The following is a 15,629-nucleotide window of genomic DNA, read 5'->3' as shown; positions in this document are numbered from 1 at the left end:
TCAAGGCACAGAAAAAAAAAATAGTATTTAGATCCAAGTTTCATATCAAAAGTGTGAAGAAATGAGGGAGGTGTGAACAGTTACAGTTCACCCTTAATTCTCCAAAATAGATATATTTGTCTGATCATGTTATTAAACTTGGGATATTTGCTGCTGCTGTTTTAATAGAATACTTATACAATAATGTTGATCAGAAATTGTTTTAAAAATTCTCAAGGATTCAATTTCAGTTTTGTCTAGCTCTGGTGATTACTCTTAGCTGACTTTGGTGAGATTGGTAATTAAAAGAAAAATGTGTCTAAATGCATCAACCTCACAAAACTATAGGAATGTCAAATCATGCTATCCCAAAAATGAGGAAGATGATTCAATGTGATCACATTTATAAAAGAACTGTATGTCTGTAGGAAACTGCAAAACTTTGAACAAATTCCAAATTGCAAGCTTTGGGTACCAGACACTTGCTTAAATTAGTCTACTAGCAGATATCAAACAAACAAACAAACAAACAAAAACCCACCTCTGACAGATGTTCAAAGTAAATTATAAATACATGGTGGTCAATAGTATTGAAAGCCACATAGAAGCTTTACCAGGTTATTAGTGTTTGCTCTATTGGAACTGAATATGATTTAAAATATGTTTTCGTAATTCATACCAGCCTACCTTCTGTATATTAGGCTATTCAAGTGATCTTTAAATTATTGTTCAATTCTACTTTCAAGAGCGCTTTCACAAAGGACATGCAATTCATATCATCCGGAGTTACTGTCATTTCTAGGCTAACTCCCATGGAAATTCATAACTTAGAAATGAAAGTAGCAGGGATGCAACTGCCATCACAATACCAATGCAGTGGCCATAAATATTTCATGAACATTGCATGGGCCAGGGCATATCTCCATTTTCATGAGTTAGAATTTGTACAGCTAAGTCTCCTGATTTTACTATTCATAATGCACAGTATGCCCCACAGAGCATTCCATATAGTGCTTTTTTAATATTTATGTTTAATGAAGAAATTACTGTTCTGAAAAGTGAACAAGCCAAGCCAAAGATTTCTTGTTGAAAGTCTTAAGTTAGGCTCAACTGAAGTAACAATCAACAGAAATGACCTCGTTGCAGTATCTCAGCATAGAAACTCATAACTTTTAGAGGAGTACAGGGTGACAAATCAAAACATGTTAAAATCAAGTGAAAAGGTTCCTTTAAAGGTTAAAACATTAGAAATTTCATCTTAGACAAACCCAAAAGGTTAAAATACCAAACGCAATGTCTTTTACACACAAAAGCATTAATTACAAATGAGACACTTGCTGGCTACTTTATAGTTTAAATATACGTCTATATTTTCTGGTTTTTCTTTTATCAAAAAACTTTTAACTTGCTGAGATAATATTGCTAAGATTGGAAATGAATTGCTGTTGAATTTTTAAGCTAATTCATCACAGCGCATTATCAGCACTTGTCAGAATAATTTTTTACTCTTCGTAATAATAAAAGCTATTGTATATATTGAAATCTAAGAACATTATCACAGAAAAGTTACTTCATTGGGAGGCTGGCTGTCTTTCTCTAGATGATACTTGTCCCATGACAAAATAAAAGCTTGAAAAATCTCAGGCCTAGAAAAAAATGTCCATTTCTCACTATTAAAAGGAGCATTTGATATTTCATTCCTTTTTTTTTCATTTTGATCAGTTCTTTCAAACAGAGGACTGTTGAAAAACCTGGTTTATCTTAGTAACATCTATAAAAGAAAGCTAATGTCACTGAACAGCTCATGTGCAAGCCAAGGCTGTGAAGCTGTTTTAGCATGAGTACAGATTGCATTCAGGAGGATGATGAGGTCACCATTTCTTGTGAATATACGTCACTAAGAGTCTGTCTTCTCCAGTGAAAACAACAGACTTCACATTGGATGCCATTCACCAGTTCAAATATATTTTAGGCTTCCAACAATGAAGATACATAGAAACTCTATGATATTTCTCTCTATGTTTCTTGAACTTCCAACCATGCATTTATATTGTGTTTCTGATAATATTTTAACTGAAAATGAGAACCCCCCCCCCATTTCCTTCTTCATAATTTTATTTTACAAAGACTCCCAAAAGGAATGTAACCTTTCTGGAATGGATCTGCAGTATACCTAAAGAGTGTTTGCCTTAGCTCCTAAAGCATTTAGGAGTCATGCTGGAGAGGAATCTGAAAATGGTGTCATGTTGTTTTTGGTCAACTCCTCTCATCTTGTACATGTCTGGCTTTGATATTATTTGGGGGCACATTTTGATCACAACTCTTTAATTAGGTTCTATATTTAACTGACCTATTTGAACAGGATCCAGAGCTGGTGAGGAACATCTGTCGCTGGGTTAGGCAAGCTGTTCGGGTTCCATTTTTTGCCAAGTTGACCCCAAATGTCACCGATATTGTAAGCATCGCAAGAGCAGCGAAGGAAGGTAAGAGCTGGAATTTCATCAATTGTCCAGTTATTAATGATGCCCCAATGGCTAAGTCATGCTGAAACAGACCCTTTCCACATAATCCATATGTGTGCCCTATTTATCTTTTAAGAAATATATTACATGTACCACTTGCTTCCACAAATGCACAAGACATATACCTAGTTTTGAAAAATAGAATCATATTTTGCACATCTTAACATACATGAAATATGAAACAATCATCTATAGTCCTAACAGAGAACTCAAAGTTGAGGGCCTCGGCATGTACCAACTTAGGAACAGCTTTTGCATCTGTCATAAGGTTAAAAAATACAACTACATCCACAATGAATTTACATTTGTGTCTCTTGTATTTATGAGAATGAAGCCCAATGTCTTACACATTTTATGATTAAGAGATTGAATCCATGGTAATTAAAACTTCTTAAAACATCTATTTGTGTGTGTGTGTGGGGGGGGTGTTTCAAGACATGGTGTAGCACAAATTCTAATTGGTCTTAATAATAAAAACATTGAGTCAGATATTAGGGGGTGAAAGATCAAAGATCAGAGAAGCAGAGCAGCCAGCCACTAGAATTCTTACCTCTACAAAATCAGACAAAAAAGGGGGGACTAGCTCCTGTCTCCACTTGCTTTATATTCCATTCTCTGCCCAATCATATCACTTCCTGTTTCCTCCTCCCTAGTGCTGGGATTAAAGGCATGTGTCTCCTAAATCCTGGGATCAAAGGCATGAGATTCCAAGTACTGGGATTAATTGTGTGTGCCACAACAGCCTAGCCGTTGTCGTTATCTAGTGTCTAGCTCTGCACTCTGATCACCAGGCAAGCTTTATTTGTTAGAGCACAAACAAGATGTCACCACAATGGGGTTTCTTTGTGGAGCACTGGCTGTCCTAGAACTCACTCTGTAGACCAGGCTAGCATGGAACTCACAGAGATCTACCTGCCTCTGCTTCTGGAGTGCTGAAATTAAAGACATTTGCCACCACTGCCCAGCTTAAAAAACATATCTAGCATTTAAGCATAACCAGAATAGTTAAATGAATGCAGACATGTGGTAGGTAAGAAATTTGGGGCTGCAAGATATAAAGACAAATGTTCACATGCTTTTTCACAGGTGGTGCAGATGGTGTTACAGCCACCAACACTGTTTCTGGCCTGATGGGACTGAAAGCTGATGGCACTCCGTGGCCTGCCGTGGGCATTGGAAAGAGAACCACATATGGAGGGGTATCAGGTGGGTTTTGATCTTTCCTTGCATTTTACTTCATTAGACATTGCTAGAAGCCAAGATGTATTAGGGGCAAGTGGTCACTTTCCTAGTTGTTATGGTGGGACAAATTAACTGGGAGGCTACAGTCACTACTGGGTGAGATAAGAGCCATGCTGACCCCCTTCTCCTCTGACCTCTGCTCTCCTCAGAGTATTCCAACATCATGGCTACATTGCCCTTTATTAGTGAAAGCTAACACCACAGCCCTTGAGACAAAATATACCTCAATTATAATACCTTTTTGATAATCTTAAATCAGTTTCCATCCTTCTTAGACTCTTAATATTATCCATAATCTTTAACATCTTTAAAACACCCTCATTTCACAACTCAGAACTAACCACTAAAGCTCAGTATTTAGCTTCAGCCACAAGACACAGGGCTGACATCACACCTTTGCTTATTCTTTGTCATCCTCTTACACTTGAATTTGAAAAAGAGAAGTTTACTTTCAAGGTCCCTTCTTGTCTTGTTGACCTCCACACTCTGTTGCTGTGACAACATGAACTTGGCCTTGTAGAGACAATGCCTTGAGGTTCTTTACTGTACTGATAGGGGGGTTAGTTTCCTTGGTGATAAAGTGGTATATGTACATAAAGCAATGGTGCCCCATGTTCAAGAAAGGCATTGCTGAATTAGACCAAAATACACTTTCAGAAGAGGCAGAATTGGCTGCCAAAGCTGAAGAAGTCTGCTGTGCAGACGAAGCATGTCCATGAGCCAAGGTGAAACTTCAAGGACATGGGGCTACCTTATGCTTATAACTGAATATTCAGAATCCCATGTGTGAAGGAGGAAGACGGACAAGCAGCTCCTGAACTATCAAACAGGGACTTAACTATTACTGTAATGTGGAATAGCCCAGGCTGTGTTAGCAAGGGTCCTAGAAAGAGTCAAGAAACTCTGGAGTTGGGCCTTAACATGTGCTCCATTTTCTGTCAGCTCATTTCAATTCTTTTCCAGGCTGTCATGTTGACAGCAGGAGAATAAAGGAGGTCACAGAGGGTGCTGAGCATTAAAAATTAATAAAAGAACTATTGAGGTACTATTTTATAAAAGTAACACCATTCACGTTTTCTCATTTAAGCTGCAATTTCTGAATATTTTCCCCTGCCATAACTCAGTCTAATAAAACTATGAAATTACAGCATTAGAAAGAGTCTTTCATGTTTCCATCTTTAAGCATACATATACTGAACACAAGCTGTACCTCAGGGCCTGTTAACATTTCCAGGAAACTCCATTTCTGAGATTTATAAATACATATATAAAAATTCGCTTGGGCTATAAGCTCAGCTAAGCTGGGCTTGGAACTCTCATTTTAAGCAACAAAATTGTCGCTCACATTTTTAAGGGGCTGTCCCTCATTTCTAATATGTTCTATATTAAATTCTTCCACACACTACAATCTGTTTTGAAAATAACCTTTCTCCATATGGACAAAACCAATACAGTCTTTCTCCTTTAAAGAAATGCTTGCTGTAGTTTAAAAGTAATAGAACCAGAAAAGCAGATTAAACTGCCAATAACATGTTCTAGGGCAGAAACGAGGGCTATGACAATGTACCTTCAGCATACATCATACAAAACCCTAGCCTTATAAAACTGCTAATAATACTGGTTTCAAATTTCAACTAAATACTTTTGCTACTCTCTTAGATGTGGTTGTCAGAACTTCAAAGCCTGATCCACTGTAGAAAATCACACAAAATATGCTGAATATTTTCACAAGATTAAAAACAATAGTCACCATATATAGCTAATATTGTCACTAGGGTTTTCTCAGAACACTGAAGTGACACGTTTTACAACTATTTGACTTGGGGTCTTTATTAGAAAAGCTGAATAGTAGTTTGGAGTGGCCATCTGACAGCATATGCCTATACTGCCAGAGGAGGGTGCTTTCAGTGTATTTTCCAGTTCAGTATTCAAGCTTTCTATTTTATTCAGAGTACTCTTTCTGGCAATGGAAATGGAAGTTATATGTTGCTAAAAAGAGAAATACAGTTATCAAGAGAAATTAAGTTGTGTACCTGGTGTATTTCCACATTTACTTTTTTAAAGCTGTTTAATGTTTTATTTACTTAATCTGTGCTTGTGCATCTAAGTGTGCAGGTGCCTGAAGAACTTAAAAAAGGTTGTCTGATCACCAGAAACTGGAGTTACTATGGTTGGGTGCTTCCACATGTGGGTGCTCGGACCACTCAGCTCCTCTGTAAGAGCAATAAATATACATGTGCCTAGCCATCTGTCCAGGCTACATTTCAGTGCTTTTAACTTTTAAAGAATGTATCACTTCTCTGTGAATTTTGTATAATATGTTTTGATCATGTTCATCCCCTCCCACCACTTCCTGAGATCCATCCTTACCCCTTTTCCAACCAACTTTGTGGGTTTTGTTGTTGTTGTTCCATCTATCAAGACTCTTTTGTGCTCCAGTACTCCCTAAATGTCTTACACTGAATCTTGGTCCACTTACCAGAGTCTACACTCTTAGAGAAAACTGACTCTCCCTCTCATAGCAGCTTTCAATTGCCAATAACTCCTTGGAGACGGAATGGGGTAGGCTTTCTTGCCCACCTAGCCTCTCCACACCGGAATTTTGTCTGCCTCTGGCTTGCATAGGTTTTGTGCATGCTTTTTTAACCATTGTGAATTCATATATGCAGTTGCCTTGTTATGTTCAAGAAGACACTGTTTCTTTGTGGTTGTTAACTACCACCCCTGGCTCTTAAACCCTTTCTGCAATAATCCGTGAGCCTTGGGACTAGGGACCATAGTATAGATGTTCCATTTAGGGAAGATAGACCCAGCTAAGGAATGTCAATCAAATTGTTTCTCATTTTACTGTTCCAGATTCTACTGCACTGGTTTTCAAACATTGTTTTCCAATCATGTATGTGCTATAGAGCTAAGTTTAATGAATTATAACCAACATAGTTTAACATTTTATTTTTAAATACGTGTGTGTGTGTGTGTGTGTGTGTGTGTGTGTGTGTGTGTGTGTGTGTGTGAATGAGGTTGTGCAGCAGAGTGCAGTGACCATAGAGCCAGAGGTCTAAAGAGCCCCTTGAATCTAGAGTCACAGGCAGTTGTGAGCCTATTGACACAGGTTTGGGAAACAAACTAAGGTCCTCAGAAAGAGTAATACATGCTCTTAATGATGGAGTCACCTCTCTGGCCCTTGCAATCAATATTTTAATAAATAAAATTAAATTAAAAAATAAAACAAAATAAAAGGGGGAAATTTTGTAACATTTTACACAGAGTTGTAGTAACTACTGCTTAGTCAAATTTCTTTCTCAATTGTACATATATGATGAGCATGTACATGAAATATGTGAAATGTGTTTTCACTGTGGCTCATGTCAAAATTCTCTGAAGTTATAATGTTCAGAGTATATGCAATATATATATATATAATGTAAGAACATTATAATATATTATGTAAGAACATATATATAAATATAATATAATGTGAAAACATAATATATACTTGTTGCAGCTTAAAATACATTCAGAAAGGGATTTAGTATTCCATTCTAATGACCTGTTCACTGCCTTGAAAGTTTATAACATGCAAATGTTTTCCAAATTTACCTGGAGGAGTGGAATCAGAATGTAGATGGGGCTATAGCCCACAATGTAAACTCATAAAGGAATGACCTAGTAAACAGAAAGTCAATCAGAAGAGAAGCACATGGCACAAGTCTTGCTCATAGGAGGAGTCCATCAATGGCTGCCTTATAGATTAGGTGATGGAGTGGTGAGAAAGGTGTCAGAAGACATCATGTCCAATATGCATAAGAAATATTCTTTCAATGATAGCAGATAAAGCTCTGCATGTTACAAGTATTACTGTTTAAGTCACTGATATGGAGTAGGTGGATTTATATAAATGGTGTTGCTCAGCTGGGGTGGAATATTGTCACACTAAGCCCTCCCTGTGGTTAAGCCAAACTTAAAGACAGTTAAGAGTGAGTCCTACATGGTGTCAGTTAAAGATACATCTTTTTTTTTTACAACTGACATTGGAAGATAGTCTTTTTTCATTTGTAGATACACAGGAAAAAGAGTAGTTCTGGTTCTTTCTATGCATTTACTTACTTGAAGACATCTTCATTTGCTGTCCCTGTGCTTTTAGTTTTTCTCATTCTTGGGGAAGAGCATATTCCTTAGAACTGTTTAGTTCCATTCCATTCCCTGAATGTGTGTTGTCTATCACACATGTAAGCATGAACTTAGGGAAAAGTTATTAAATTTCCTGCAGATGGCATTTTAAATAATACTTCAAGCTTAAAGAAGTTTACTTTCAAAAAGCTTAAAAAGACTCGCTCTGAAGTATTTTGTTTACCAGTGTTGTTGTAATTTTCCACAATATGGGAAACTCCTTATTTTAAAATTTTGGATATTGCTTGAAATTTGATTATGTGTACACTTAATTAAAAGAGTAGAGCCCACTCTATTTGATATTAAACTTAATAAGCTTGTATTATTGATTTCTGAATAATTCATCAAAGATGGCCTTCAAGCCTCTTTGATGAATCCAAAAGTGTTAATCACGGATAGATTACTGCAGAAAATGTGAGAACCAATTGTTTCTTTTTCAGAAAATGATAATGACAGTACCATAGATTCTCTTTACAGTCTTCAGTAAATGCATTATTTGAAGTCCCACTATGTGGATTTCAGTTTACAGTTGTACAATTCATAAATCATTTTCATCATAAAAACTACCAGCCAAAGTTCAAGGAAAAAATGTTAACAGTAATTTGTAGCCTTGGGATGGTGTTTCATTGAGAAATTTGCACAGTAGATTCTTTAAAAACTCACACAGTTTTACATTAAATTTTTATTACATTATCATGTGTGTACAGGTGTAAGCATGTCACAGTGTATACACAAAGGTTAGACAACTTGAAGAAGCCAGTTGTCTCTCACCATATAGGTCACAGGGATTTCATTCAAGGCCTCTGACTTTTTGGCATGTCTTCACTCTTTGAACTGTCTCACCAGTTCAGAGACTTTGAATATTAACTTCTCTTTGTATAATTTACAATGATTTTGAAGATAGCTACTGAGGTTGAACTATTAGGTTGATGTAACCTAACAGAGCCCACTCTGTCACTAGTTACTTCATGGACACAAATCCATTGTGATCCAATTGCACCACAGACTTAAGCTTAAATTCCTGGAGTGCCAGTGACTATTTGTGTAAACCTTGTGGGATGGTAAAACATACAATAGATTGGGAGCTCACAAGTTTTAGTTATATTTTTCTTTAAATAACTATTTTCAAACATGCAAGCTACTGCTGATTTTTGTAGATCACATTAGCCCTTATATTACACATAACAATTATATCACAAAATACAGTGTTGATATTTTTTATTAAGAAGTAGTCATTAAAGGGTTGGATTTTTTAATGTGTCAATCACATGATTACTGATGCATAAAAACCTTTTAGAAAAACACGCCTACTATCTGTCCTAAATTTTAAGCTATCTATTGTAACCATCCTTATCAATAATAGCTAAAGTTTTAACAGTGAAATGTTTTAAATAATTTAATAAGTAAAGATAAAATTAGGAAAAAAAACATGCTGCTAGATCTTGCCATAAGCAATCATTCAAAAGAGAGTATTCTGTTTTATTCTCACCTTTACCCCCAATTTCGGGTACATATTAAAATAACTGCAAAAACTGTGTTCTGTTATTTCCTTATATAAAACATTGTTAGCACATCCAAAGTTTAACACAGTCAATTACACAGACCCTTTTATATTAACATATATGAGTTGTATTTGCAGTACAGTTCAGAGTAGTCATATGAAATAAAGATGCTGAATTACAATTTTCATTATAAATTATTGCTTTGGTCCAGAGAAACCCACCATTAGAAATATGCTCATTTAAATAATGCTCACTTGAAAATGTTCATGCACTGATTGACAAGACATCCCCTTTTCATTGTACTGCCTTTGCTGCAGCTCACATGCCTCATTCTTTAGCTACCCCTGGTCTATGCAAGAGATCAGAGCCCTAATAATAGATTTTTTGACAGTGAGCGTGCCTGCTACCTGTCCTACACAAATCTCACTGTTCATGTTTGCGTCATGGCAACAAAGAAGACAGATAGAAAATACTAAGTACAGAGTTTGAGGCATAGTCTTTGCTTGGCTTGATATTCCAGCCAAGTAGCAGTTATGAGACGCATAATTTTCCTTCTGAGACTCAGCTGCCATATCCATAGATGCTTACAGTTCATCGACAGACAGGGGCAAGGGTGAAGGCTTAAGATTCAGATCAAGTCTGTAGCCTCTCCTAAGATGTTTTTAAATATCCATTGTTCTGCAGGTAAATGATTAAACAGTGTCTAAGAACCAACAAAATCACAGATCTTCTGATCTTTTTTATATGTGTATGTGTAAAATTAGGAAACTAAATGAATATCTGCACCAATTCCTATACTATTTGATTGACTTTGTAAACTAAAAAACCTGACAAGCATATTATGGAAACTTAACTTTGCAGTGATGATAATGAATTATTAAATTTCTTTCCTTGTATGTGTATGTTTTTATCATAAAGAATGATGTCAAGCTTGAAATTAATCAAAAAAGGTTCTATTATGAAAGTGAAACCAGAGAGTATTGTGTCAATGTCAGAGCTTGAATTTAAATATTCAGAGATTCATGCATATCTACTGCACTAAAATATCAGTGTAGGTACACGTCAGTGGCTGTTTAATTTAGGACTACACATCTCTGTAAGCCTTCGAAATGGTTCACCATGTCACAGTCTCATACAGAACACGGGTACAGTACATTGGATTAATTAAGGAATCCTTGCAGAGAACTGAGTTCTCAGTGTGTCAAGATTTCAGTTTTATGTTAAATATTTTCTAAAGGCCAGACCCTGAAATCTCAGGGGCAGTCCCAAGCAGTGAGCTGTGAATTTAACCATAGGCTAACTGCTAATGATAAGGAAAAGAGTCCTAGCTAAGGCAGCTGTAATACAGTCATTGGATTAGGCTATCAATCACTCTGCTCCCCAAGGAAATGAGGAAGAAGAAGACCAAACAGTGAAAGGGGAAGTTAGGGAAAGGAGGGCATGACTCGAATGCGATTCCTCACCATCTTTACCCCTGCTTCATCTATAATCCCCAGGCATCTGGGATGGGCAGACTTCCTGGCTCTACTCCATGGAGCACGCACATTTATTCTTCACAACTAAAAGACTATCAGAACACCTTTGCCTCTCTTCATCTGAGGATCTTTAAACCTGCTGGAAGCAAATTCCTAATGGCATAAGAAAGTAATAGATTAATCTTTAGTTTGCTAACTTAAGATTTATATTGCTATTTCTACATAGAGAATTTTCTTGATAATCGTATGAGGAAATATTTTTATTACAGTTTAAATGCAGTCAGGTTTCACTGATGGGTATCCACACAGTGACCTGAAAGTGTAATAAATGGTGTTTAGCACACATGAGAACCTGGAGGGTTTTTAAGAGTATCATTACTGGCCCCCTTCCGGTGGGGCTTTGGTCCTTTTGTATGGGGAGTGAGAGACGGGCTGAGAGTGTGATGTCCTTTCTGCTGCTCTGGGAAGAGAACACTGGAAAAGATGATGAAAGACAAGCTGGTGTTGTTAAGCACATTAGTTTGAATATCTTATTTCCAAAATAAGTTCAAAAGCTGTATATGTGTTAAAGTTAGGAATTGTGGCATTCCATAAATCAATAGTCTTTGCCCATGGTCAAGTATCTGAAACAAATAATGATAAGTAGAATCAGAACTAATCCTTCCAAAACAATAGAGCACAAAATTGTAAGTCTCAGAAGGGAAAAGCCTGTGTTGCACGATTTAAGGTTACAAGTTGAAAGCCAGCACTTGGTTAGGCAAAGAGAATCTGAGTGCCTCTGAAGATAATTTATGCACATCAGCAGCCCTTTGAAAAGCAAACAGGTGTGAGAGGCAGCCAAAGAGTAAAATTTGTGAAATGCAATGTTTCCCTTTAATTTGCGGAGACAGTAGTACACTGAAAAATAACTCCCCTCTGAGAAGAGGGGCTTACAGTAAATTTATGCATTTTCTCAATCCCATAAAAATGTAGGAAAGACTGTGGCAGCTGGTGATTGTTTCTGTCAATTTAGATACTTTCTGTTATCCCTTGGAAGGGTATCCATTTATAGGGAGAAGAGAAGCAATGGAAGGTGAGGCTAAGCTTTGACAATTTCCTTCTTAAGCACAGTAACACTGGGCATGGACAGTCTTCCAGAGTCATGTGCTTAGTCTGTTCAAGGTACCATTAAGCAGCCAAGGATATTGTTTTACAGTCTTCTTTAGATGGATGTCCTGGTGTACAGTCCCTGTGATTCAGTATCATGTGAATTCCAAAATCTCAACAGGTCCTAAAGGATGGGACATAGAAAACCCCTGACAATGCGCAGATGGCATGTGATATTCCAAGCAGAGCCTGCCAAGGTAAAGCAGAAGCCAAGGGCAGAGTTAAGATGAGAGTAGAGGACAGAAAGGAATATGGTTACACCAGCTTCTCTCTACCTGGTCAAAAAGTCCAACAGTTCAACTCAACTCAGTGTGGTATTTTGACTAGAATGGCTTCAATCAGCTCCTATGGCGAGCATATTATTGCTTTAGACATGGTCTATATGTGTGATATGTCTGTGCACATCATTCTCTGTGAGAGTAACAGTGGGTATTCATACTATGAGAATACCAGTAGTGGCTTCTTTATTTTATTTGTATTCAACTTTCTTTTGATAGCCAGGCCTTAATACCTAAGTTTAATTGTCTCCTAATGTAATATGCCTTGAATTTTAAGGGAAAAGAATCTTCTTTGTATTTATCAATCTCAGTATACATGATACTCTCTGCTGTTGGTGCTGTTTTAAAATTTGTATTCACAGACTTCTATTATTAGAAACATGGTCAGCACTATGATTAACACTAGCTATGTAGGAAAATCATGGAATTTAATATGACTTTGATTTTTGTGGCACATTATTGAAAAATTTATATGTAGCATTATTTAAATGACCCTATGAGGTTGACTCCATCAGGTCCATTTTACAGATAGTTAATTAAGCAACTCAGCAGAGTCTACATAACCCATAGATATCATAAACTAAGTTCCAACTCAGATCTTTCTCCAAGGATAAGCAACCAGATTTTCTTTTTTAATCAGTGTTTTCTTCTTGATCTGCTACTGTAAATCTGTCTGAATATTGTGCATCCATTAAATTTTGGTGGGATACAGGCACTCCTGAGGGATGAATATATTCAATTGGGGTTTATAAACACCTATGAGTATATCCTTCTGAAACCATTGTTACCTATAGCACTTCATCCATATATTGGAAAACTGAGCTAACTGGATAAAAGAGGGACAATCCCAGACAGTTGATTCAAAGAAGCAAAGTTGAAGGCAGCATTCAGTCATTTTTCTTGAAATATAAGTATGTAAGGTTTTCTTGAAATGAAACATTCATCAATATAGCAATAAATAACTTTATTTCTTACTGACTTGAATGAACTATGGAGTGCTTTGTCCAACCACGCTGCTGAAACAAACTTTGGATGCCATTCTTCACTTCCTTTTTCCAATCCTCTGTCAGTTACAAATCTCTATGTTCCTGGGCTGTCTCACTGTCTTTTCCCACAGATCCATCTTTCACCCCAGTAGCAGCGTCCTCTCCTTTATAATTTCAACTGAGCTTGCAAAAAGCACCAGGAAGCAATTCAGATACACTGCCTTTTCATCAAGAAGAGAGAAAGAAAGGAGCATTTTGAAGATGGTGAGATGGGCAGTTGATGTTAACACCAAAAAGCCTATAACTAAGTGTAAGCTTTCCAAAATGAAAAGAAGGAACCTCCACTGCATTTCCCTACTTGCTATTCAAATCAAAACAAGCCAGAATAGGAATGAAATAAGTAAACAAGAAGGTTAGACTCTCAGCACACATCTAGTGTGATGCACTGTGAGACATTTCAATTAGTATAAATTAATTTAGAAGTAGGTGTGTGAATTAAAGCAGAGTCCACAGAATGTTCTGGAGTTGCTCTGAATTAGCTCATTGTTGATGACTGATGTGCTTCAATTACAGCAGTCTTTATACTAGCATATATTAATTGTACATACATGCATAAAATGCCATAACAAATTACATGCCTTTTACAAGCTGAGACTGTGGCTTCCTTTTCATATCCTTGTGGCCTAGGTATGCTACAGGTGCACAGAGGCTATACAGGAAATCCAGCTCTATTCTTAATATTCAGTTTGGAATCCAACAAATTGCCCTTCACAAATCCGGGACCCTTGTACTTAATCTTGCTAAAGGAAATAAGAAATTTCAGTATGTGCTCAAAGCCCAGAGTTCTTCATGCTATGTACTATTTAATTACTTAACAACATGATCACGTTGTATGATTTAGTGGCTGCTTCTTGAAAAAGAATGGATGCAGAGAGAAATTAAGTACATTCTGTGAAATCACACAGTTGGTACAAAGTACACAAGAATCTATGCTGTAACTTTACTGTCCATACCTGCCTTATCTCCAGTGCTCTTTCTAGATTGTGCATATAAACCATCCTAATGCTGAAACTCTTCAATATAGTTCCTCAGGTTGTGGGGACCCCCAACCATAAAATTATTTTTGTTAATACTTCATAACTGTAATTTTGTTACTGTTATGAATCATAATATAAACAACTGTGTTTTTCAATAGTATTAGGTGACCCCTGTGAATGGGTCATTTGACTCCCAGGTTGAATACAATGTTCTCGATTAATTTATTCTTGTATGCATCTATAAGACTCTTTATTTGTAGGTTGAAAACAATGAGGAGTGACTCTAATATCTTTAGCAAAATTAAGGAAAATAATCTATAAAATGGTACTAAGATTAATCATGGTTTAAAAAGTATCACATGACAGGGGGTCAGGAATGTACCTGAATTGGTTTATCAAACCCCTCAGTATTCCTATTAACCTCTGTCCTTCATATAACTTTCCTATTAATATGCTGAGAAATAACACAAAGAAATATTTTAAAGTAGATGCCAAAGGTTTAATGGGTCAGATTATTATTTTGTTAGATCTTAATTCATTAGTTCAAACACTTATTCTTTTGCTTTATTCTCATATTAAAGTGAAATTATAGATTTCTCTGTTGATTAATATAAACTGTAAACATAATCTAAATGAGTTGCACCAAAAAAATACTTAGAGTAATGTAACTATCTCTTTAGTTATAAGAATAGAGTAATTCTTGTGGAGATATGTGTGTGCCCATACATGTGTGCTCATGTGTGTATGCATGTCTGTTTTTTGTGTGTTGTCCTAAATAATTTCTAACCACCATTAGTTTTACCATGCTCTGGATGTTTACAATAGGCATCAATAGATTCCCCAGAGCGGTGACTGTCAGCTGAGAATCTTTATAAAAATGCTAAGTTGACCTAGAAACCTACATCATGAAGTATCCCAGAGTAGTCTGGTACCTATGCCTTTCAGTCCTCTCTTTGGAAGGAAAAATCAAAGAAATATAATGTGAGGAATACTACCACCATAGGATATTATGTAATATAATTTGAGATATTTGTTTCACAGAATAAAATAAAATTATTTTCTGTGGTTGATTAAGTTTAGTCAATGATCATTGTAATACCAGTGATTCACACACGATTTAATTTTTTTGTTGAGTAGACCATTAAGTAGACTCCTTGAAAGTCTGACTAAAATACCTAACAACATAGAGAATGACAGACATTCATTCCAAAGAATGACATAATATTCACTTGACTTCAACCTACTCAGTAAAACAGTTAGGAAATTTTCAGATATTCTTTTCAGGGAATTTT

The 15,629-nt window shown here is 36.3% G+C and overlaps 1 protein-coding gene across 1 annotated transcript in view; it reads left to right on the top strand.

The window, feature by feature from the left end:
• Dpyd (dihydropyrimidine dehydrogenase) overlaps positions 1-15,629 on the top strand; it is an 830,055-nt gene that overhangs the window by 612,713 nt on the left and 201,713 nt on the right. The window contains exons 17-18 of the mRNA XM_027395605.1: positions 2,342-2,462; positions 3,588-3,707. Of these exons, the coding sequence (XP_027251406.1) occupies positions 2,342-2,462; positions 3,588-3,707 (241 nt within the window). The remainder of the gene's footprint in view (positions 1-2,341; positions 2,463-3,587; positions 3,708-15,629) is intronic.

Source organism: Cricetulus griseus (assembly GCF_003668045.3).
Source record: "Cricetulus griseus strain 17A/GY chromosome 1 unlocalized genomic scaffold, alternate assembly CriGri-PICRH-1.0 chr1_0, whole genome shotgun sequence".
Taxonomy (NCBI): Eukaryota; Metazoa; Chordata; class Mammalia; order Rodentia; family Cricetidae; genus Cricetulus; species Cricetulus griseus.
Note: the sequence above shows the minus strand (reverse complement) of the source record. Positions and strands in the feature narration are given on the sequence as shown.